The following is a 25,920-nucleotide window of genomic DNA, read 5'->3' as shown; positions in this document are numbered from 1 at the left end:
TCCTTCCTCGATTGTTCAATGAGTCCAATTGCAAAACGTTTTTCTCAATGAACAAAAACATACGTAATTTTCTATTTTCATAAAAGCTGTTATCTTATGAAATTGTAAGGACTTCAAGCGGTTGTTGACTCAACGTTTGCTGTGCATATGTAAGCGGTTTTTGACTCACCTTTAGATTTACACATATTAACATTGAATGACCGATCGGTTGTTGACTGATCTAGAGTTTTATTATATACCTGTTTAATGCGTTTAATTAAATACAGGTTGTATCAATCGTTGAAATAAATCCCATATTTTGCTACGTGCTGTTTTCCGATTCCGTATTACCACACTAGCTGGACTAATTTCTTCGACACATTTAATTACGTCACATTACGCGCACCGAAAATAGAAAACCCCTATTTTATATTACGAAATATATTACGTTGTACATCGCGTGGCGTCATTTCTGTGACAAAACACAATAAATCTAGTTTTATTTAAACTCTCTTGAATTTAAGGACATGTCGGACGAGGTGTTTTTAACAGTTAACAATTTGTTTAAAACATCGAGCGAATGCTTAACGTATTTCGGAGTGTATGTTTATCAAGCATAAATGTAAATTTCGATATGAATACAATAAAATAGTGTGGTTTAAACTAAGTTTCGACAAAGACATGGAAGAATAGAAGTGGAAGTGCATATCGTTTCAACGTTTTTGTTATAAACATTTGATTTAAGTTGTCAACTTAATTGTTATAAACATTGGATTAACGATTTTATTAAGGTAAGCTTGTCGGAAACCTGTGTTTTACCTGTTCAAATGATTACATGTTAATTAACATAAACTGTATTCATACGCGTCTTAAATAAACTATGGCGTACCGTTTAAGTTGTTAAAGCAAAAAATACAAATGTTAACTGTTTTCGTTAGTTGTTGTATATAATAAAAGAAATATTACGCTAATCAATTGTTCAAATAGTTTGTATCAGTCTCGTGGCTTATGCTATTTCGCATCACTCTCGAGGCTCCGCCTCTCGTGCGATACGTCATCACACAAGCCACTCGACTGATACAAACTCTTGGACAAGCGTAATATCCCGTATGTATGTATGTTGGCTGTATTTTACGGGTCTTTAGCTGTGTATATATTGGAAGTTGTCGAAGTTGTCGACTGACCTTTAGTTGGATATAAGTTGGTTGTTGTTGACTGAGCCTTAGGTGCGTATATTTTGGTATGTGTTGACTATATAATTTTTCGGCGTAGCTGTATAAGCCAGCTTTTCACCTTACCAGACCTTTTAAGTATCTAATAAAATTCAAATAAAATTTCCCGCGGCTAGATACGAATGAATACACTCGATTTATTCAATTGGCTGATTTGGGCATGTCACCAGAACATTGGAAACATGGACGAGTCTTTGTACCACTGTTTTACTGCATGAAACAATGTTATCTCTAATGAAAAGGCTTGATGGATAGAACAGTTTTACACTCAACTCTCGACATCAATACAGTTTGTGCGTGCACCTTTTATTTTCAGAGGATTGCCATCGCATGTATCAGGGTCACTTCGCAGCCAGTGAATCGTTATATAATATAAGTGTTTGGGTTATCTGGAAGACATGTGGTCAGCAGAAATAAATCACTTTCTCGGGTTAACCTTCTCAAAGGGTCAATCTCAGCATGTTATCTCATTAACATCTCCAGACCATCATTGTATTGCGGTCAGCAGCAATAAATCACTTTCCCGGGTTAACCTTCTCAAAGGGTCAATCTCAGCATGTTATCTCATTAACAGCTCCAGACCATTATTGCATTGCTGATAAGGGCTGAAGTCTATCTGACTCAAGAATCTGGCATATAACCTGGACTGTGGAATTTTCTTAAGACCAGAAATTATGGTGTACGAACTGGTCCAAAACTATTCCAAACTGTCCGGGACGGTTTACCAACCTGTCCCGGACAGTTTCTTACTTATGAACCGCTCGTGCGTCTGTAAACTGTACCGGGCGATTTATTTTGTGGATTACAAACCGCCCGGGACTGTTTAGGAAACTGTCCGGGACGGTTTCCTAAACTGTCCCGGACGGTTTACAGGCATAAATTTTAGTACGGCATAGGTTCTTAAGAGGAGTCAATCAACCAATCAGAACACTCGTAACACTTCGCATTTGTGTGCCTTTTCGAAAGTGAGAATTTCTTTTTTAGTAACGTTTACTCGAGTGATTGTTCGATAATGTATCATTTGTACGCGAATATGGACAGTGATCGGTTTTTAGAGACTTGTCGGGATGTGTTTAATTCCATTACAAGAACTTTAGAGACAAATAGGTCCCTTGAGGTGATTAACTCTTCACTGACAAGATTGGATGCTCTGGCTAGAAATGTAAACAGAATGACCACATCATATCCCGAGTTTACACCGTTACTCGACAGTTTCAGGTCAGCGACTGTAAAAGAAGAAATTCGTTACCAATGTCAGAAATACTTTGCGGGCAAATACATTAATTTCGAGTACTTAAAATATTCATTTTTAACTCTGGCGTTTTGGCAGCAATGATTGATTGAATATTTTTTAAATCATGTTTTGTCCGAGAAAAATAGCGTCGCTCGAGATGACAACGATATTACATTACGACTTCTAAAGTAAAGCATTATTGTAAGGAGTGTTCTGATTGGTTGATATAAATAATACCGTATCGGACAGTTTAAACCGTCCCGGACAGTTTACTAAACTGTCCCGGACAGTTTAAACCGTCCCGGACGGTTTATGCGCACGAACGGTCCAAAACTTTCCTAAACCGTCCCGGACAGTTTGTAAAGAATAGTTTTGGACCAGTTCGTACACCATAAGAAATATGTTAAATAAAAATATTCAGCGATATAATTATGGTATGTTAATACTAGATACTTAATGTGTTTTCAACGATAAAATAATAATTAATATTTTTGATTAATTTAACAAGAATTATTCCACCATATTAACTAATGTATTAAGCATGAGCGCGATGATTCTCGATACTGTTAATAATCGACAAACCACTAAAACAGGTTTGTTCGAAGATCGCGCGTATGAATATTTAAAATATGTACGGATTCTTCGCGTGTGGCCGGTTGACTTAATGTTTAAATTTCACTTCCATTCTTCTTTTGGTTTTCTGTTTTGTATCATAGGTTTATGACCAGCAATATGTAATAATGTAAAATAAGCCGCGAAAACTGCGCGTTACATCCCGAACTGCGTGTCATGCAGCTAAGAACCGCACAGAAAAAGACATTCTATCTTTGATCTCATTCATTGAACACTTACCTTTCACCAAATCCAACCACAATCAACGCCGTATATCTTTAAAAAAATATTTCTTGTTTATATTATAAAGTTTATTGACTGATATTCAGTTGTGATCTTGGTAGAAACTGTTGATGGGTTGGACATCATAGATGACCTACCTTGTGTTGTACTTATAACCGTGTTTCCATGGCAACCCAACACGTCGAAAACCAGAGCGATGTGCGCCATCGATGCATTCTGGAAAATTCTGTACACAAATGCACGAATAAATAAATAATCATTTTATTTTCTGCAGACTTGAAATGAGACGCAAAAACTGGGATCGATCATTGTATCCTCGCCCAATTTATCAAATGACCATATTGAAATACCATATCTGCTTTACAAATATAGAATATACAGCATAATTATCTTATTTAAAAAGTTTGACATGGTACGAAGATAATATCGGCATAGGCACAGGGAAGCCTTTGATTTCATAACGATATTCCTCCGAATCTGATATTAATCTGTTATCTTAAGACAGTAACCATGTTTTCTATTTATTTCTTTTCTATGCACAAAACAAGTAAAATAAAGAAACATGCAAACATTAAGCGATAAATTGATAAATAACAAACACTTTAAAAATATTCATTTAAACATGAACGTTTAAAGAAACCTGTTCAGATGAAGATCGTTGTACGTAAAATTGGATTAAAGTGATGCTTTTGACGTTTCCTAATTCATTTATGCACTATTGTAAGTATGTTTATTGTTTCTACTATTTGCTGATGTTTTGTCCGAAAAGATAAAAGTCATGATGTCCCTAATTCATCTAAGCATTTTATTCCTCTAACCAAGATCCATATTTTGTTTACGAAATTTGTACAAAAAATACATATATAAGTGTGCGTGGCTTTAGATTCAGTAAACATTGCATATTTTTATACATTTTTTATAAACAATTTTCAAGAAAACAAAATTATGTTACATTAAATAAGCTCGATACTGATTGGCTTAATATTTATGAATGCTAATCTAGCCTCGATCAGTCAATTTTAAGTTTTTACGAAGTCTTAATTTTGTCAAAGGAGTTTGATTTTCCAAATCGAGGTTTTAGTCTATGCGGGTGACTGACAGAAAGTAACGAATAAAATGGGTGAGTTGATATGTTTGAACTTGCATGGTGAATTCAGAAAAATATTTGTGAGAAGTTCGTATAAGTATCCAAGTGTATGTGTTTGTGCAGATTTATGTCGATTGACGCAAATAAAAAAACGCTTCTGAGAAAAACATATCCATAAATGGAAATGAATAACCTTATCCATCGTGCTGTCACGGCGGTGAAATTCCTGGTGACCGGTATGGATCGGTCTGTGTTCCCGTCGAACGACTTCGATTCAACGCCATCTATAGTGTCCAGTAACGGACTGAAGTGGACACCGTCCGTGCTAAACAGGAATGTGTACGCTACCGTCCACTCCTGTTCGTCCGCCCGTCCCAGAATTGTCACGCCCGTGACGTCATAGGTTGCGAGCAGGTCCACCTGAATGTAGGGTTTGAAGTACCGGGTCCTGCAAGTAGGTTGTTGTCGTTTATTATTTCTTAAATCTGTTTGTTTTAGCTCGATTGTTCCGGACGCCATTTGTTTATTTAGATACCCTCTAATCAGTTTCCCGAGTAGACATAGTAGTTTGTGTTTTTGGAAAGATTCTGAAATCAGAAAACGAACTTGTTATTTCTCGGCATAAAGAAAAAACAATAAGTATGACACCACTGTGTCTGTATTGTGACGTTTGAACTTAACAACATTGTAAATTTTAAATAGTGGTTATTCTATTGTTAAAGAATAGAAATGATTTTGTTAAATTATGCAATATGCAACGCAAAATGAAGTATCTGTCCTTAGTGCAGCATAAAAACGTTTAACTCCCTTATTAAAAATAACATTCGAATTTATATTAATTAAAGATAGCAACACCATCGTGCAGATGGGCCTATCTTTTTAATCTAATATATTGATACAAATAGTATTGAACTGAATTTACAATTGATAAAATAATTCAATCATTTCTCGCGGTATGAATGAAGAAGGAATGTGGAAAGTTTTAATACCGAAGGTAAATGCTCACAGGTGGGAGAACGTAGGGGGTCGCTTTCGTTTAAGGGTGCTAATTAAAAACAAGACCTATTTTACTGTCATGACTTGGTCGGGCTTTATATTGCAATGTGTTACTAGCTTCAAATACTTACACATGTGCTTATCCTGGGACCATGTTCAGTCTGACATTTATAGGAACTGATGCGAGATAAGATACGTTGTCAGTTCAAATCGTGTTGTTTTTTTCATCTGGAACTGCGTAAAATAGCTTTATGAGAACAAATGTCCTGGTCGATTTAAAACATCCGCCCCCCTAGATCCGCCTATGTTTATGGCAGAAGATGCATTACAATACACCGTGACATGCTTTACTCGTGCGTTAATGTGCTATATAGATGATCAATAAAAAAATAGATAACACACAATTGTTGTGTAAGATATTTAGACATGCAAACTTCAATTAGGCAAATAAAAAAGAACAAACCTCGTACGATAAAATAATGCCAAACTATGCAGACGAAGAAATGTTGAATACCCATGGTATATGATGTCCACAATCCTTTATGTACAGTTCTTACAAACGAATCGAGCTGAATTGTTAAGATTGCATGAATGTTAGAAACCGTATTGCTCAACGTTTACCAAAAATTGATAACATTTAGTCGAAAATAAAAAGCTGTTCTGGTTGTCAAAGCACGACGCACGCAGAGAGAATATCTATATGAATTGTATGTAGAAAAATCAAATAGGTTCCTGTCGTAAGACCTGTTGGAGCTCGAGAGATACCAGTTAGATTCGTGCACTAGGGTATTCCACGACTAATTTATGTCAACCTATCGAAACCTATCTAAAACGATCACATAATAACATGGTGCATGCATATAATGATTACCGATACGTGTCATGATATTAAAACTCACTTAATTAACACATCATTCTAACATATCAGCAGTAGCACAATGTTGTTTGTAAAACATGTTAGTGTTAACTTCACCAATCGTCTTGAGTATACAAAGTAAAGGATTGTCGTTGATGGTCTAACATTTATTGTTCATCATAAATCGCATTTTTATTTATTTAAAAGAAATCAAAGCGGACAGTTCCGCGTGGATAAGTGATAGTATACAGACGCAGCGTACAATGAAACCTGTGCCGACAACGTTGTGGAGCAAACCGATCAAAGATAAAATTCCACACCTTAAGTTGAATATCACCTGGACGGCAAAAAGATCCTCTTTGTAACATAAAAATATGGACCATTCAATTTGGAGTAAAGTACAAGCCATTGAGCTCTTTACCTGTAAATGTAAACTAGTTGTCATCATGATTTAATACTTTCTATAACGAATGCCTAGGCTATGGGAACAATGTAATGCCCGAAATGGAATGTCTTGTTCGGTATGTACATGTATTACCGGCTAGTGACGTCTTTTGCACTTGCAGAATCATATTCTTTAATTTAGCCTCATAAAACATTTGATAAGCCTCACTCACTCACTCACTCACTCACTCACTCACTCACTCACTCACTCACTCACTCACTCACTCACTCACTCACTCACTCACTCACTCACTCACTCACTCACTCACTCACTCACTCACTCACTCACTCACTCACTCACTCACTCACTCACTCACTCACTCACTCACTCACTCACTCACTCACACATTCACTTACTCACTCACTCACTCACTCACTCACTCACACATTCACTCACTCACTCACTCACTCACTCACTCACTCACTCACTCACTCACTCACTTTCTCTCATGGACAGTGCTGAGTTGGATGGTCGTCCGTTCCTACACTATCTACATTGCCTCACATATGGAGGACTCGGTGAACGTGACCACCAGCTTTTAACGAGTATTTAAGTCTCATTACTGAGACTACAGTAAACTTGCTTGGGCACTGCTACGAATTGGAAGGAAAATATGATGGGGCCTTATATTTTTTTGTTTTACATCAACTTTACACATTTTACCAAAGAGTAGGAACTATATTACACAGATTGTTATGTTTTCTGTTTGCTGATTAATGTCTGTCATATGCTTCTGCTTGTTAATATGTGTTGAACGTGATGTAGTAAGAAATATATGTGTTGAACGTAATTAAGTAAAAGGTGAAAGAAGTGATATATGAATATGACTGTATTATGAACTTCCATTTTAAATGATATATGTGCCCACCAAGATTTCATAAAGCATTGTACGGTATTGTATGTATATGTCATCAGAATGATACATCCAAACTAACGAGTCTTGCTCATCATTACGTTTTCAAATTGACTAAATAATATTTTTATACGATTCTATCCAAAAAAGGGCTTGGGCTCGTCCGGGATTTGAACCCGGGACCTCTCGCACCCTAAGCGAGAATCATACCCCTAGACCAACGAGCCATACGTATCTATACGTGTCTTTTATAGAAAACTTACCCAGATAAAACAACTGCAACGCCTTAATTATTTATAACAATTGCGCAACAACTACTGACAATCTAACTATTTGACCTTTCTTATCATACATATTACGATGAATTTACGAATGTATGAGCGGCTCGTTGGTCTAGGGGTATGATTTTCGTTTTGTGTGTGAGAGGTCCCGGATTCAAATCCCGGACGAGCCCCAATATTTTGCAGTTGCAGATGAATTTAACGTTAAATGTCTTGATATGAATTGGAATTTTTTATTCAAAATAGTTTATAATTTATGACAAGTATGGATTTTTTTGCGCTCGTCCTGTGTTTGAACAAGAAACATGCATCTCGAAATGAGCCATTATGATTATCGCAAATTTTAAATATCGAATAATGTTTTTTCTGGACGATTAATGAAGAATGTTAATTCATAATTATACTTCATTAAGTAAAGTTAATCAAGTGGAGTGCATTATATACATGTATATTTTCCCGCATATATTCGTGGCCTATCTTTGGGAAATCTTTCACATTTAAAACATTCCAATGTTTACTATTTGTGAACCCATTCAAACCGACCAATACGTCTGACAAGCACAGCGCACATTTGCATACCAACTTGTACAATGTTCACCATTATCTACTAGGAAGAGTTGAATTGCAAATGTTCACAGCGCAATGATAACACGGTGATATTCGTAATTTATATGTGAAAGCACGGGCAACAAAGCATGGGTAAGAAAATAACAACAATAACAATATACTCCATGATATAATTGAGTAATTTTTTAAAGTTCAGTCGTTGGCAAATATTTGACGTCACATTTGCTACTCATGTGGTGTCACAATACCACGAGTGTGAATTAATGGATTCAATTTACAATATTTAATATTGTTCTTACACAACGTGTAAATTGTTTAAATTCTCAGTTCAATGATGATAACTTGGCTTACTCAGTGTGATGTTTGGCGCTTCTTCAAAATAGTTGAGCCCCCAAATGATTTGATTTCGTATGGCCTAAGTATGACCAAAGCTTTAACATTGTTGAAATTTATGTTGCATGTTTGTTCCTATGTTTATTAAGATATTGGTACACTTTTCCTAAGCTAAAACGTCACGTCCTGTGTTTAATAAGCTAAAGGTACACTGTCTCTAAGCTGATACGTCACGTTATGTGTTGAATAAGCTCATGGTACACTGTCTCTAAGCTGATACGTCACGTCCTGTGTTGAATAAGCTCATGGTACACTGTCTCTAAGCTGATACGTCACGTCCTGTGTTTAATAAGCTAATGGTACACTGTCATTAAGCTGATACGTCACGTCCTGTGTTTAATAAGCAAATGGTATACTGTCTCTAAGCTGATACGTCACGTCCTGTGTTTAATAAGCTAAAGGTACACTGTCTCTAAGCTGATACGTCACGTTATGTGTTGAATAAGCTCATGGTACACTGTCTCTAAGCTGATACGTCACGTCCTGTGTTGAATAAGCTAAAGGTACACTGTCTCTAAGCTGATACGTCACGTTATGTGTTGAATAAGCTCATGGTACACTGTATCTAAGCTGATACGTCACGTCCTGTGTTTAATAAGCTATTGGTAAACTGTCTCTAAGCTGATACGTCACGTCCTGTGTTGAATAAGCTAAAGGTACACTGTCTCTAAGCTGATACGCCTCGTCCTGTGTTTAATAAGCTAATGGTACACTTTCTCTAAGCTGATACGCCTCGTCCTGTGTTTAATAAGCTAAAGGTACACTGTCTCTAAGCTGTTACGCCACGTCCTGTGTTTAATAAGCTATTGGTACACTGTCATTAAGCTGATACGCCACGTCCTGTGTTTAATAAGCAAATGGTATACTGTCTCTCAGCTGATACGTCACGTCCTGTGTTTAATAAGCTAATGGTACACTTTCTCTAAGCTGATACGCCTCGTCCTGTGTTTAATAAGCTCATGGTACACTGTCTCTAAGCTAATACGTCACGTCCTGTGTTTAATAAGCTCATGGTACACTGTCTCTAAGCTGATACGCCTCGTCCTGTGTTTAATAAGCTAATGGTACACTTTCTCTAAGCTGATACGCCTCGTCCTGTGTTTAATAAGCTAAAGGTACACTGTCTCTAAGCTGATACGCCACGTCTTGTGTTTAATAAGCTATTGGTACACTGTCATTAAGCTGATACGCCACGTCCTGTGTTTAATAAGCAAATGGTATACCGTCTCTAAGCTGATACGTCACGTCCTGTGTTTAATAAGCTTATGGTACACTTTCTCTAAGCTGATACGTCACGTCCTGTGTTTAATAAGCTAATGGTACACTGTCTCTACGCTGATACGCCACGTCCTGTGTTTAATAAGCTAATGGTACACTTTCTCTAAGCTGATACGCCACGTCCTGTGTTTAATAAGCTAATGATACACTGTCTCTAAGCTGATACGTCACGTCCTGTGTTTAATAAGCTAAAGGTACACTGTCTCTAAGCTGATACGTCACGTCCTGTGTTTAATAAGCTATTGGTAAACTGTCTCTAAGCTGATACGTCGCGTCCTGTGTTTAAAAAGCTAATGGTACACTGTCTCTATGCTGGAACGTCACGTCATGTGTTTAATAAGCCATTGGTACACTTTCTCTAAGCTGATACGTCACGTCATGTGTTTAATATGCTATTGGTATACTGTCTCTAAGCTGATACTTTACGTTCTGTGTTTAATAAGCTATTGGTATATTGTCTAAAAGCTGATACGTCACGTCCTGTGCTTAATAAGCTATTGGTACACTGTCTCTAAGCTGATACGTTACTTCCTGTGTTTAATAAGCTTATAGTACACTGTCCATAAGCTGATACGTCACGTCCTGTGTTTAATATGCTAATTGTACACTGTCCCTAAGCTGATACGTCACGTCCTGTGTTCAATAAGCTAATGGTACACTGTCTCTAAGCTGATACGTCACGTCCTGTGTTTCATAAGCCATTGGCACACCTTCTCTTAGCTGATACGCCACGTACTGTGTTTAATAAGCTAAACGTACACTGTCTCTAAGCCACATCCTGTGTCACAACAACTGGATTTTCCCAATCCAAAGTGACATGCCCCATTCCCAAAATGGTGAAAACACTGCTGTACATGTGTTCGTTTAGAACCAACGACAAAGAAAGAAATGAAAAGTATCGATTTGTTGCTTGCAGTGGTAATTCCAAATGTTTGTTTGCATGTGTATTGTTCTTGGTTTGTGATTCAAAGAGCAAGATAGGTAATTCAAGTCTGTAAGAAGAGGGAGTTACTTTCAATTCATATGTTCAGGCACAGGCAACAATGTATGGTTAAGAAACATCAGTAATAGAAACAAAATGTTGTAGATTTCAAGAAAACATTGAACATGAATTGACTAGTTTGTTTCAATAGTCTGTTGTTGAAATTTATTTTTACATCACATTTGCTGATCATGTGGTGTCACGGTAGATCACATATGGATTATTTCTGTTTAACAGTAGAACTACGCAAGTCAGTACACAAGAATGGAAAAGGAGAATCATGATTTGAAGCCGAAACATTTCGCCCCCGAGGCGAGAATCATACCCCTAGAGCAACGAGCCTTTCTAATATCATTCCGGCTGCAAATTGAGTTAATAATTAAATTAAATTTCGATTCATAGAAATATATTGTCAATATTTTACTTAAGAAAAGAGTCTATGCACACACAATTTGGTCTCGTCCGGGGTTTGAACATGGGACCCCTCGCACCCTAAGCGAGTATCATGCTCCTAGACCAACGAGTCACACGTATCTGAATGTGTATTTTATAGTAAACTTCGTACTAAATCGCAGTTGAGAAAACTATAACTCCGCGTGTAAGTTAATAATTTATAATGATTGCATTATTACTGGAAATCTATTTTTTTTACTTGAAATATCAAATGGCGTTGAGGTTACATGAGTAACTCGTTGGTCTAGGGGTATGATTCTCGCTTTGGGTGCTTAAGGTCTCGGGTTCAAATCCCGGACGAACCCAATAATTTGCAGATGGTAAGCCTCCTAAATAGTTTCAATGTGTATTCAATTGAGATTTGTAATTATTTCTTCAATATAAAAATGTGATAAGACCAACTAGCCAGAAGTTAATGTCTCTTTAATAGTATATTTAGTACTTAATCACCAATGATAAAACACACGGCTGTTAATCACAGACGCCACCTTTTTTAATGCTACTTCCGAGGTGGAACAAAGGATTGATATTTCTACATGATCTTTAGTTTTTACATGTTTTTGTTTCAACTTAAAGCGGACAATGCGATTCAGCAATAACTAAAGCATCCACATATTTACAGAAACACACACTTTTAACCCATTTGGAAACGTAAGGATGTTGATACGTTGTGGCATGGTGAAGTTTTTAAAAGCAAATCGATGTCTTTAGCCTGTGTGACGATCAAATTTCGACCCAAGTATAACTACAAATAGCGATTGCTTTGAACATGCACAAGTTGTTATATGCGCAAAAACATTGGTTTCTTGCAGATCTAATAGATAATTTTGTAATAGCCAAAACAAGATGGACATAATGCCAGGAAAGTTGAGCTAAGGACAGGAGGTGGCGCGGTACTATAAATCGAATGCGTAGGGCATTGCGTGCATGTTTTAGCAAGTTTTTTGTCTGTATTTATCATAGAAACATATAGAATAAACAAATTATATAACGGCATAACATAGCAAAACTTCATCGTGAACTGCTGATGTAAGGAATTTTGCAACGTAATTATTTGAGCACATACCTATCACGCATCCATCGCCTAGGCGCATTTTAGTCATGTTGCGAAAAATAAGAACTTTCGTTGGAAAGAGAAATGCAATGATGCTGGTGGGAAAGTAAACAACACTAATTATTTCTTGTGCTATACATAATGCAAAATTTATTTTGTTTTTAAGTGAGCGGCGCTGAAAAGAACAACTCTTATTTAAACACTTGGCGAGGAGTACAAATGTTACAATTACGGTCATACTAATATAACAAAATGTTAACATAAATAATATTCATTTTGCAGTGTTTGTATTAATATGTCAATATAGCAGAAGTTATTGTTAAATACATAATTTGTCTATTCCTTCGCAGATGCTACAAAAATTATGGAACAAATTCTAAACATACGTTATCAATTTTATTGTTTTGGTCTAAACTTTTTTCTATAGTACAGGTATAGCGTCCTATAATTTAGAATAATGTCGTGGTGGACCTCTTGTTTCTAATTTTTAGTGCAGCGCTGACCTTGATTATATTTCTTAATGATATGACATTGATATGGTAGCACGGCGTTCAAAGAAGCACACCAGTTCCGTTCTGTGCACCGACTTTGCTGAAGAAAAAACTGTAAATATTAAAACATCATTTTCATAGATTACGTATTTACAAAACATGAACATAAATATACGCAAGGCACTCTTTCCGATAATTCAGAAGTATGTAAGAACCCCTCGATATAAAGGTATGAAAACATTAGTAGCATATACGTTCCATAGTAAAATATTAATTGTTATTTTGATGTTTGGATAGTAGTAAAGTAGTTGTTTTTAAAATTTCATGCTTTATATTCTAATAATGATATTAATTATGAAAGCATTTTGCCTGGAGTTGTGATTTTGTTTGTTATTTTTTGGACGAAATACCAGAGTTACGTACTTCTTACGATACTTCTTGCAGAGAGCGATCATCATAATCAGTGAAATGAGCGCCAGAACTGAGACACCGGAAGTTGCGAGACCGCACTGAAGGTTGCTGATGGTCCATTTACTGTTCTGTGACTGCACATCCCGGGTTTCTGTTTGAGTGTATACTATTTAACATAACACATAATTAAGTCCTTAATGTAAATTTAACATTTTGGTGATCAAAATTTGTAATGCCCCCGGTAGGGTGGCATATAGTATTTGAACTGTCTGCCCGTCCGTCCGTTCGAAAACTTTAACATTGGCCATAACTTTTGCAATATTGAAGAAAGCAACTTGATATTTGGCATGCATGTGCATCTCATGGAGCTGCACTTTTTGAGTGGTAAAAGGTCAAGGTTAATGTCATCCTTCAAGGTCAAAGGTAAAAAACAAATCCAATCGAAGTAACAAGCTTTAAAGGGAGATAATTTATATATATCATTTGGCAGGTACAGATCCTTTTTACAAGGGAAGTAATATTTTTTAAAGGGATATAATAAAAACAATAAGTAAATAAATCAAAGCGGCGCAGTGGGGGGCATTGTGTTTCTGAAAAATACATCTCTTGTTAAATATATATATATTTTTTTTAAATATTTACAAGCATGAACTTCATTCCTCGAATTTTAAAGGAGTGCATATTTGCAAAACGTTTTGCTCAAGGAACAAAAACATACGTTATGTCCTGTTCCCATAACAAGCTGTTATCTTATGAAATTGTTAGGACTTTCAAGCGGTTGTTGACTCAACGTTTGCTGTGCATATGTCTTTGGTTTTTTATTAACCTTGAGATTTACACATGTTAGCATCAAATGGCTGATCGGTTTTTGACTGATCTTTAGATTTACAAATGTTAGCATTAAATGACATATTAGCTGTTGGCTGACCTTCAGATTTACACATGTTATCATAAAATGACCAATGAGTTGTTGACTGACCTTCAGATTTTCACATGTTAAGATTAAATGCCAGATCGGTTGTTGACTGACCTTTAGATTTACACTTGTTAGCATCAAATGACCGATCGGTTGTTGACTGACCTTAAGATTTACACATGTTTGCATTAAATGACAGATCGGTTGTTGACTGATCTTTGGATTTACACATGTTAGCATTAAATGACTGATAGGTTGTTGACTGACCTTTAGATTTTCACATATAAGCACTAAATGGCCGATCGGTTGTTGACTTACCGTTAGATCTACACATGTTAACTTTAATGACCGATCGTTTATTGACTGACCTTCATATTTACACCTGTTAGCATTAAATGACTGATCGGTTGTTGACTTATCTTGAGTTTTATGTATGTTGGCTGTATATGACAGACCTTTAGCTGTGTATATGTTGGTAGTTGTCGACTGACCTATAGTTGGATATATGTTGGCGGTTGTTGACTGAACGTAGGTGTGTATATTTTGGTATTTGTTGACTGTTCTTTGTTTCGTTATATTATAGCGTTTGTTGGCTGATCTTCAGAGGTGGTCTTGGTATCATCTGTGGATTGGTTTGAAATTATAGATGACCTACCTTGTGTTGTGCTTATGACCGTGTTTCCATGGCAACCCAACACGTCAACACCCAGAGCGATGTGCCCCATCGATGCAACAGGGTAAATTCTGTTGACAAAGTTAATAAATATTCATTTTATTTTCGGAAGACTTTAAAGGAGACGAAAAAACCTGGGATCGATCTTTTCACCCAATTTAATCAAACGACTAGATTGAAATATCATATCTGCTTTTGAAATATAGAATATACATTGTTATAAACTTATTATAACAGTTTGACATGGGACGAAGATAATATCGTCATTTGGAAGCCGTGAATTTCCTGTCGATATTTCTCCGGATCTGATATAAATATCTTATCTTAAGACAGTAACCATGTTTTCTATTTATAACTATTATATGCACAAAATAAGTTAAATAAAGAAGCATGCACATATCAGGGAAATGTTCCCGATAAATGGATTAGCTTTAAATGATCGACACTGTAATTATTAGAGGGGCTTATTGTTGATTTAAAGTTAAGGCTTTTAAAATTTTCATTTAAACATGAATGTTATTTAAAGAAAACTGTTCAGATGGAGATTGTTGAACGTAAAAATGGGAAAGTGATTCTTTGGACGTTTCCTAATTCATTTAGGTACTATTTTAAGTATGTTTATTGTTTCTGTTATTTGCTAATGTTTTGTCAGAAAAGATAAGAGTCATGATGTCCCTAATTCATCTAAGCATTTTATACCACTGACAAGGCTCCATTTTTGTTTACGACATATGTACAAGAAAATAGTTATAAGTTTGCGTGGCTTTAGATTCAGTAAACATTGCATAAAAATCTAAAATGCGGGCGAGGCTAAAATTGTGTTATCTGAAAGTGGCTAAATAACACTGTATTTTATTTTAAAAAATCAGACTGGTGTTATAAGGTCATGTCATGAGTAAATGCAGTATAATTTCTTTCTCTACCAACATTTTTTTTACAAATTTTCAAGAAAAAAAAATAACGTTACATTAAATTAACTCGATACTGATTGGCTTAATATTTATGAATTATCATCTAGCCTCGATCAGTCAGTTCTACGTATTAAGAAGTCTTATTTTTTTTCAAAGAAGTTTGATTTTCCAAATCGAGGTTTGAGTCTATGCGGGTCACTGAAAGAAAGTAACGAATAAAAGGGTGAGCAGATATGTTTAAACTTGCATTGTGAATTCAGAATTTTTTGTGTGAGAATTTCATATACGTATCCAAGTGTATGTGTTTGTGAAGATTTGTGTCGATTGACGCAACTAAAAAACGCTTCTGAGAAAAACATAGCCATAAATTCAAATGAATAACCTTATCCATCGTGAAGTCACGGCGGTGAAATTGCTGGTGACCGGTGTGTATCGGTTTGTGTTCCCGTCGAACGACATCCATTCACCGCCATCTCTAGTGTCCAGTAACGGACTGAAGTTTACACCGTCCGTGCTAAACAGGAATGTGTACGCTAACGGCCACTTCTGTCCGTCCGCCCTTCCTAGAATTGTCACGCCCGTGACGTCATATGGTGCGAGCAGGTCCATCTGAATGTAGGGGTTGAAGTCCCGAGTCCTGCAAGGAGGTTTTTGTCGTTTATTATTTCTTAAATCTATTTGTTTTAGCTCGTTTAAACGTTCGGACGCCAATTGCTTATATATACAATATCTAATCAGTAACCCGAGTAGACAAAGAAGTTCGTGTTTTTTTTAAGATTCTGAAAACACTCCACGACTAGAAAACGAATTCGCTACTTCTCGGACGTAAGGCTAACATAATAAGTATGACATCACTGCGGCTGTATTGTGAGGTTTGAACTTAACAACATTCTACAATCAAGCTAGTGGTTATTCTATTGTTAAAGAATAGAACTAATATTGTTAAACTATGCAATATGCAACGCAAAATGAAGCATCTGTCGTTAGTGCATCATAGAAACCTTTTATTCTCTTATAAAAAATAAAATTCGAATTTATATTAATCAAAGATAGCAAAACCATCGGTTAGATGGGCTTATCTGAAACTAAACTAACATATTTATACAAAGACTATTGAACAAAATTTACAATTGATAAAACAAATCAAGTATTTATCACGATATAAATAAAGAAAAAAAAATGGAAAGTTTTAATAACCGACGGTAAGTGCTCACAAGTGGGAGGAGGTGGGAGGGGGGTGGTGGGGGGCTTTCGTTTTTAACTGTGTTTAAGTAAAATAAGTTGGAACTGACTAACACAATTGCTTCTTTTTCGGCATATTTTTAGAAGAGGACTAATATTTCTATCCGGTTAAAAACGCTAAATTTGTTTAAAATGCGCATGCCAATTTGGTTTTACGATATTCGTTCTTCTTCCTTTTTTTTGCAATATCGTAGATCGTTATTCAAGAAAAAAATGTCAATAAATATGTTGCTTACATTCGTGACCTTTGTAGAATCGAATGGGCGTATTCATTTAACATAAATATAAATATATAGTGGCTTATAAGGCGAAAAGAACGTTCCCCATTTGATAATTACCCCAAAATAGACGCCATTTTGTCAGTCAGTTGCAACTTACCAGAATTAAACGCAGTCAGCGCCCGTAAACGCATGCCTTCCCAGAAGACTTGTGTTTATGAGTATTTAACCCAAATATACGCGTTTAAAAATAATCCGATATCATGTACCCACATAGGCCATATTGTGTTTTACGGTATTCCATGGTGATCATGCACTGAACCCAAACACGCAGGCTTACTGTGCAATAATTAGTGTGTAGTATATTTTATATTAATTGTAATTTATACGCTCGCTTGGTACAGCTATTGACATGTGTTGCAATTAATTAACCGCTGACAACATCGCCATTTGAAATGTCCATTACGATTATCATCATAGAAAGTTGCGGCATGCAAATAATTATTTTACAAGATAAGTATTGATGCAAAGCATCAAAGGGCGTCGGGAATTTCAGTGTAAAAGGCACTCAATGAAGTTACATGGAACGATTTTTGTTCTACTGTAAATATTAATATATTGGCCGATTATTTTAAACAAAATAGAAAAAGATACTGGTATAACCATTATCTATGATGTTGTATTTTAACCCCCAAATAACCACTATCTTTGATGTTGTGTTATAACCCCCAAATAACCATTATCTATGATTCTGTGTTGTAACCCCCAATTATTTCATAGTTCATTTTATTTACATTGGTTTCCTTTTTACTGGCATCCGTGTGCAGTTTTCATTAATGGAACAGAACTGTGTAGGTTTTAAAAAATCTGCTTGATCTTGTAAGCGCAATTTCATATTTTTCTCAACTTCAAGGGGAGATGATTCTGAACTTATTCTTACGTTGCTCATTTACGATAGGGGTTGAGCACTCATTGATATGAAAAACACTGTAAAAGTTTTAATGTGTTTACGACCCCCCACCCACCACCCTCCCACACATATATTTCATGGGCATAATAAAAACAAAAAATCGTTACAATGAAATAGCATATATATTTAAACTAAAATGTCTACATCAAAACAAAAAGTTAACATAGAACACAAATACAAAAATTTGATTCTACTGGGGCTCGAACCTTGGGCCTCTCAAGTAACCACTACACTACGGAACCGCTTGAAAAATCACCTTCTAACTAAGATATTAATAGTCGGTTTAAATGTAAATCCGAAAGTTTAAACGCTGGATAGTGAGCGGGGTAAAAGGTCCATACCAAAGGGTCCAAACCACTAGCAAGATACGGGTCAGGCCTGCGGCCTTCTGTATGTGGTTCTTAAAAAACAACCTGTAGGAGGACTTGATAGTACTGCGACTGGGGTGCTGTGGTGGTGCTCCTCATTGATAAGCGGCTGCTTCCTTTATCAAGACTCATTATTACAATTAATAATACGTGTCGCGCTTCGCGCTCTATAGTGCCTTTATTAGTAACTAGGTGGTTGCTAGGATAGTGGAACAAAGAAGTTTTGTTTTTATACAAAACCAGAAAGTTTCACCGGTTCGCGTATTTGCCCAGTCCCTGTGATCTTTTATTATTGCCCAGTCCCTGTGATCAGTTATTAATTAAAACAATTAGCTTTGCATTATTGGCAATACATGTTGTAGTAAATGTAATAGGCACAAATGCAGTACTTATTTACACTAATTTACACAAAAAATCACCACTATGCAAGATATTCTGACAACAAAAATATATACATTGATCCGTAAAATAACTTCTCCTCCCATAAGCGAAAAAAAACGTATTACATACTAGTCGCCGCACGTTAGTGCGACGCCAATAACACTTAGGCACTGCTTTGACTTCTACGTAAAGCATTTCCCGGCGGCCTCTAACATATATCGATCATAGTTGGCTTCAAGTCTTATTTATATTTAAAGAAACTCGACACCTTACCCGGCAGCCCATCCGCCCGTGAGTGTTACATCCGCTGACAGGTTTCGGAGGCCCTGAAACGCTGTACTGAACTCTTTCCACGCCGCCGACGACGAGAGTTGAGTGTCCGTCACTGATAGCGGATTGCCAAAAACCAACGAATCGTTGTAGGCTGAATAGAAAATACGTTTTCAATAAAACTAAAATGTAATTGCACACTCTATGCCATTTTTTTCTGGTTATTTAGAAATCTCTTATCAAGTCCTAGTCGTCAGTACGCACCACGTGAATAATACTCGATTTAAATATTTGTATCAATATTTATTGCGATAAATAGTAATCTTCTATTGCCTTTGTCGCGTTTGATAGTTTATCATATATAAAGGGGCGGATACCAAGAAAATTGTACTGATTTGTATTGAATAAGAAAAAGTTACACACTTGAAATCTTTTCACATTTTGTAGGATTTTACTTGCAATGAACTGGTAATTGTTAATCTATGACGGGAAGGTAAGCGCTGCAAGGAGTGTAATATCAGTTATATCAGACAAATTCGATTAATTCGGATATACTATTCTATGGTTGACGATCCAAATGTTGTGTTTTCCGAACAATTAATATGAGAGATGGCGTTCTTATACAACAATCATGTAAATGATATTTTGATCTGAATAAAATCTAATTTTCAAAGTTTCAAGTACGTTTAAGGTCACTTTAACAAGTATAATTGAAACAAATAACAGTTTGTTTGTAGCAATATTTAACATTTTAAACATCATTCAAAGGTTTTTATTCGAAAATATTAACTTACTTTTATTAACAGTTTGTTTCAAGATGTGTTCATTTAAACAATACTTAAATTTAAATTTCGATATTTGTTCATGTGAGCATAACCTAGAGGTCAGTGCAAGCCACCAAAATTAGCTGAAATCCTTAAACATAAGTATGGCAGTTAATGTATTGGCTTGGTTTATGTCAAGATTAAAGATTTATACGACCCCATGGGGCATCATTTGAAAAAAAATGGTTAAGGAACACGATATGAGAATGTTTTATTTAGAAGAAAGATACGAATACATAATTATCAAAACGCTTCTTAGTAAGACAATGTTTGCATACTGTTGTATGCCCCCGGATCGAATGATCGGGGGTATAATGTTTTTGGCCTGTCTGTCTGTCTCTGTCTGTCATTGTGAGTGTCTGTCCAAAAACTTAACATTGGTCATAACTTTTGCAATATTGATGATAGCAACTTGATATATGGCATGCATGTGTATCGCATGGAGCTGCACATTTTGAGTGGTGCAAGGTCAAGGTCATCATTCGAGGTCAAAGGTAAAATATATGGCTTCAAAGCGGCGCAATAGGGGGCATTGTGTTTCACAAACACAGCTCTTTGTTTAATCTTCTAAATAGTAATAATAAAGGAACCCTTAGAAAAGAATATATTTACTGTATAACAAGCTTTAAGAAAAGAGATAGTTGTATTTTTAATTTAACACAACGTTTATTATTGTAATCTATATACTGTTTGGTATGAAATAAATGTACTTTGATTTTGCCTGTTACCACTGATATTTGTAAACATGCAAAGTTTATAATTATATAAATGAACTTTTTCCTTCTTTTCTCCTGATTTCCGTGTATACAGTTGTTTATACACTCAATTCATTGTTTATATGAACACACAATTCTCTCGTGTATACTATGTTTATTTCTTAATTACTAATTATTGCATGGATGTATGAATGTCTTATAATCCGCCTACAATTATATCCGAATACAATAGTTGCTCTCTTCTGGTCTGTTCTGGTTAACAAATTCAAATACATGCTAAATTCATTACATCTGGGCATTGTGATATCAAAGAAGAAGCTTTTGAAAGTAGCCCCTTTATACATATAAGGCAAACAACCACCTCCAATATGTAACTCAGGAACGTGCTTTGAAGAAACTTGGTAGATAACTACGTCCGATGTTAATGCCAAATTTAAAAATAGTGAGTCATAGTTTTTGGAATTCTTGGCACTTTTCTCGAAAGCCCTCAATCATGATACGAAATACATGTGAATTCAATTATAAATTATGAATATTTTAGAGATTTGAGGTGACTATAACTTATTTCGAGATACGTTCCCATTTGACTGAATAAAATAAGACAAATAATGAAACAGTTAGCAAAACTATTAATATTTCATTACATCTCGTGTTTTAATATTGCACAAACATTGCAGCTGAAGTTGTATGATAGCACTTGTTCGTCAACACTTATCGCACGAATCTTCGAAGGCACACTTTTCTGTATTCATTCGGACTCATCTACACATTTATATCTTGCTTTGGCATCGAAGTTTTGGAGTCAAAAAGTCAGTCTTCTAAAGCATAAATAATTTTTAATAAATAATTTATTTGTGTATAGATAAACACGACACTTTATAATAACAATGCCGTTTCCATGGTAACCCACCTCTCGATCGCCGTCGCCGGTGTCTGTCTTGTCCTTGTTAATCCAGGATGACCACTGGCTGGTGCAGGGAATTGGTGTCTTGCTGGTGTAGCCTGGCGGGTAAGCAGTGGGGTTATCGTATGTACCCACAGGGGGCGATAGGGTCGGAGATCCGCCCGAACCGCCTGATTGTGACTGGGTAGCTGTTTTTCCGGTGTAGCCTGGCGGGTAGGCAGTCAGAGTACCGGACGCACTGACAGGAGGCGACATAGTCGGAGATCCGCCCGAACCGCCTGGTGGCGACTGAGTAGCTGTTATGCCGTTGTAGCCTGGTGGATAGGCAATTTGAGTACCATGAGGACCAATAGGGGGCGATAGAGTCGGCGATCTGCCCGAACCGCCTAGTGGCGACGGAGTAGCTGTAATGCCGGTGTATCCTGGTGGATAGGCAGTCGGAGTACCGGACGCACTGACAGGAGGCGACAGAGTCGTAGATCCGCCCGAACCGCCTGGTGGCGACTGAGTAGCTGTTATGCCGTTGAAGCCTGGTGGATAGGCAGTCGGAGTACCGGAGACACCGACAGGAGGCGATAGAGTTGGTGATCCGCCCGAACCGCCTGGTGGCGACTGCGTAGCTGTTATGCCGTTGTAGCCTGGTGGATAGGCAGTCGGAGTACCAGAGGCACCGACAGGAGGCGATAGAGTTGGTGATCCGCCCGAACCGCTTGGTGGCGACTGATTAGCTGTTATGCCGGTGTATCCTGGTGGATAGGCAGTCGGAGTACCGGACGCACTGACAGGAGGCGACAGAGTCGGAGATCCGCCCGAACCGCCTGGTGGCGACTGAGTAGCTGTTATGCCGTTGTAGCCTGGTGGATAAGCAGTTGGAGTACCATGAGGACCAATAGGGGGCGATAGAGTCGGCGATTTGCCCGAACCGCCTAGTGGCGACGGAGTAGCTGTTATGCCGGTGTAGCCTGGTGGATAGGCAGATGGAGTACCGTGAGGACCCACAGGGGGCAAAAGAGTCGGCGATCCGCCCGAACCGCCTGGTGGCGACTGGGTAGCTGTATAGCCTGTTATAAAACTACGTTTTATGTTTGGCTACATGCTAAACCTTTTATTCTTATTTCATGTTTATGCAATTGAAGTTTCCAGTGGAGCAGATTTCAAACAAAAAATATATCCGTTCTGTAGTTCATAACATTATTGCCCAGGTATAGTCATTCGCAACCTGTCTTTGCTGATATTGGGATCGCCGTTTTAAATTGGCCTTTACGTTTTCAGAAGAATGCAATTGCGCGGAGTATACAAATGAATGATAAACATACAATATTTATACGAATAAACGCACTTACTTCCACAATCGCAGTGAACGCTGACTTCGTAGTCTAAGCATCCTATGGGTCCCTGGACCGAGTTCAAGCACACAAAACCTTTCTCTAGCGAGCACTCAGTGTCGAAGTCAGGAGACATTATATACGACACCCTCGTGTCCCGCACGCGGCACTGGATTCCCGAAGGATTCGCACAGAAGTTGTAGTACTTCCGGAGCTCTGAGAGCGGCTCAATGTCGCCAAGACCCTGTCAGTCCCACGTGTGAAGCACGGAGGGAGTGTCGATGCTCATAAACTCGGACCAGCCAGGTGTGCAGGTGTACGGCATGGAGGTTGTCATGTTGCGAGATACGGTGGTTATCATGTTTCGGAGAGGTGGCGGCGGCGTGGTGGTGGAGGTAACCTCCGATATACCTAGAATCGGAAAATGAATATTTTCAAAGCTTACAAAAGGGAAGCTCATTAGTTGAAAACAGTTTAGACCTAGCGTCAATCTTAACTTAGTAATGCGCATGTGATATGTTTGCATGACAAACTAATTTATACTTTATCTAACTCCGTCTTTTATGTATTACAATGTTAATGACCGCCGCAATAATGATAGTATATTCCAAAATAAATATATGACCTAATTAAAATAGGAAACAGATCACGCGTGCATATAATCAATTGTTCAAGACTATCCAATAAATGTTGGCAAGCGATAGCGAGAAAACGGTTCAATAACTTCGGCATTTATAAAAAAAGAATGTTTTGCATAACATGCAAACACTTCCTTTTGCCCGACTAGTCGAATTTAAATTACGAAGCAACCCAACAAATTGTTTTTATTAACCAGGAATAGTTCTGCAGCCGAGGATGTCCACGCGCATGCCCGGTGCCACATTGAAATCGACGGGATTGATGCGCACGCACGTGACCATGTCAACCTGACCCGGAAGAATGTGGGTGGAGTGTCCTTGGGAGTCCGTGTTGCCCACAAACAACTGAGTGCAGAAAGAATCGTGTGTTGACAAAGTACGTATATATAAGCGTTGCAAAATAACCAGTGTGTGCAAGTGTTGAAAAAAGTCTTTTTAGACGAACGTGGTTACAAGCTTATTGAAACTTTTGGCAATGGAAACAATATTATTTCGGATGCGCAGTTCGGATTTAGGAAAGGATATTCAACTGTTGATTCTATTTATATATTAACGCCAATTGTTCAAAATTATATAAATGAAAATAAACGTTTGTATGTTATAAACGTCGATATTTTAAAATGTTTTGATAGTATAAACCGCAATGCATTATGGTTGAAATTGATTAAGTCTGGTATAAAGTGTAAATTACTTAGAATAGTGAAGGATATGTATGCGAATGTTAAATCGCGTGTAAAATCATGTTCACCTTATTCAGATTATTTTAGTTATGCGGTTGGATTGAGGCAAGGGGAGGTAATGTCGCCGATTTTGTTTTCTTTATTTGTTGAAGACCTTGAACTTTACCTACAAGATAACATTAACTCTGGTTTGAGTATTGATGACATTTTGTTGATTTTATTATTATATGCTGATGACATGACTATTTTAGGCAAGTCACCTACTGAAGTCCAATCACATTTAGATAAATTATATTTATTTTGCAATGCTTGGGGGCTAAATGTAAACACTGCAAAATCTAAAATAATGTTTTTTCGGAAAGAGGAGGATTAAAAGAAAATGAAAAATGGGCATACAATGGTTATGATATTGAAGTTGTTGATACTTTTAACTATTTAGGCACAGTGTTGAATTATACTGGAAGTTTTAAATTAAACTAAGAACATTAGGTTGGTAAAGCCCTTAAAGCATCGAATACATTATTGATAAAATGTCATGACTTTGATATAAAACCAAAAATATTATGTCAGTTGTTTGACTCCTGTGTTGGTTCTATATTTAATTATGCTTCAGAAGTATGGGGTTTCACAAAGTCAGATGACATAGAACGCATTCATTAAACATTTTGCAAACGATTGCTTCAGGTTAAAGTAAATAAATAAATATAGTAAATGTTAAATTGCTGTTTATCGAAAATTAGGTACATATCCATTGAATGTAAAATTATAATGTTTTGGTTTAAAATTCTATACACTAAAAATATTATTATAAAAACAGTTTACAAACAAGCTTTAAACGATTGTAATAAAGGTTGTAAAATTGGGTCACAAATGTTTAGAACATGTAAATAATTATGGATTCGGTTATGTATTTGAAAATCCAAACGTTGTGCAAGTAAACAGTTTTGTTAAAGAGTTCAAATGTAGACTTGTTGATAATTTTAAACATGAGTGGTATGGTAAAATGAATAGCAGTACTGTACTAGATATGTATAAAGTTTATAAATCCTCGTTGGAATACGAAGAATATTTAGACTTACTTCATAGACGTTTGCGTTTATTCTTTGTTAGATTAAGAGGCTCTGCCCATCCGTTTAGAATCAAAACGGGCAGATATGCTCAAAACAACATTTCCACGAAATGTACGTTATTGTTTGTGTTGTAATTCCGTTGATCTAGAAGACGAATTCCATGTATTTGCCGCTGTTACACCGATTTAAGAAAAAAGTAAATAAGCCGTATATTTTATATTAACCCCTCTGTGTTTAAATTCCACAAGTTGTTAGTTTCATGTGATAGATAAGTAATTTGAAATGTATGTAAATACATAGAAGAAGTTTTAGTTATTAGAAATACGATCCTAAATAATACTGTTTAATAGATTTCATCACCCCTCGA

The 25,920-nt window shown here is 36.6% G+C and overlaps 2 protein-coding genes and 1 non-coding gene across 3 annotated transcripts; all 3 read right to left on the bottom strand.

Annotated features, from left to right (window-relative positions):
• Nucleotides 1–7,692: 7,692 nt before the first annotated feature.
• Nucleotides 7,693–7,764, bottom strand: Trnap-agg (transfer RNA proline (anticodon AGG)). The gene has a single exon. It is a non-coding gene; the product is annotated as a tRNA-Pro (tRNA).
• A 5,093-nt stretch (nt 7,765–12,857) lies between these two features.
• LOC127855638 (lactadherin-like) lies at nt 12,858–16,578 on the bottom strand. Its single transcript, XM_052391385.1, has 4 exons — nt 16,330–16,578; nt 15,019–15,107; nt 13,460–13,598; nt 12,858–13,136 (listed from the first exon to the last, which is right to left on the bottom strand). Exons 1-4 carry the CDS (start codon nt 16,554–16,556, stop codon nt 13,097–13,099), a joined length of 495 nt encoding a protein of 164 aa, XP_052247345.1. The 5' UTR covers nt 16,557–16,578; the 3' UTR covers nt 12,858–13,096.
• Nucleotides 16,579–20,299: 3,721 nt separating this feature from the next.
• Nucleotides 20,300–23,301, bottom strand: LOC127854747 (nascent polypeptide-associated complex subunit alpha, muscle-specific form-like). Its single transcript, XM_052389803.1, has 3 exons — nt 23,184–23,301; nt 21,847–22,901; nt 20,300–20,311 (listed from the first exon to the last, which is right to left on the bottom strand). Exons 1-3 carry the CDS (start codon nt 23,299–23,301, stop codon nt 20,300–20,302), a joined length of 1,185 nt encoding a protein of 394 aa, XP_052245763.1.
• Between the last annotated feature and the right edge of the window lie 2,619 nt (nt 23,302–25,920).

The sequence above is a fragment of the Dreissena polymorpha genome, chromosome 13 (genome assembly GCF_020536995.1).
Source record: "Dreissena polymorpha isolate Duluth1 chromosome 13, UMN_Dpol_1.0, whole genome shotgun sequence".
Taxonomy (NCBI): Eukaryota; Metazoa; Mollusca; class Bivalvia; order Myida; family Dreissenidae; genus Dreissena; species Dreissena polymorpha.
Note: the sequence above shows the minus strand (reverse complement) of the source record. Positions and strands in the feature narration are given on the sequence as shown.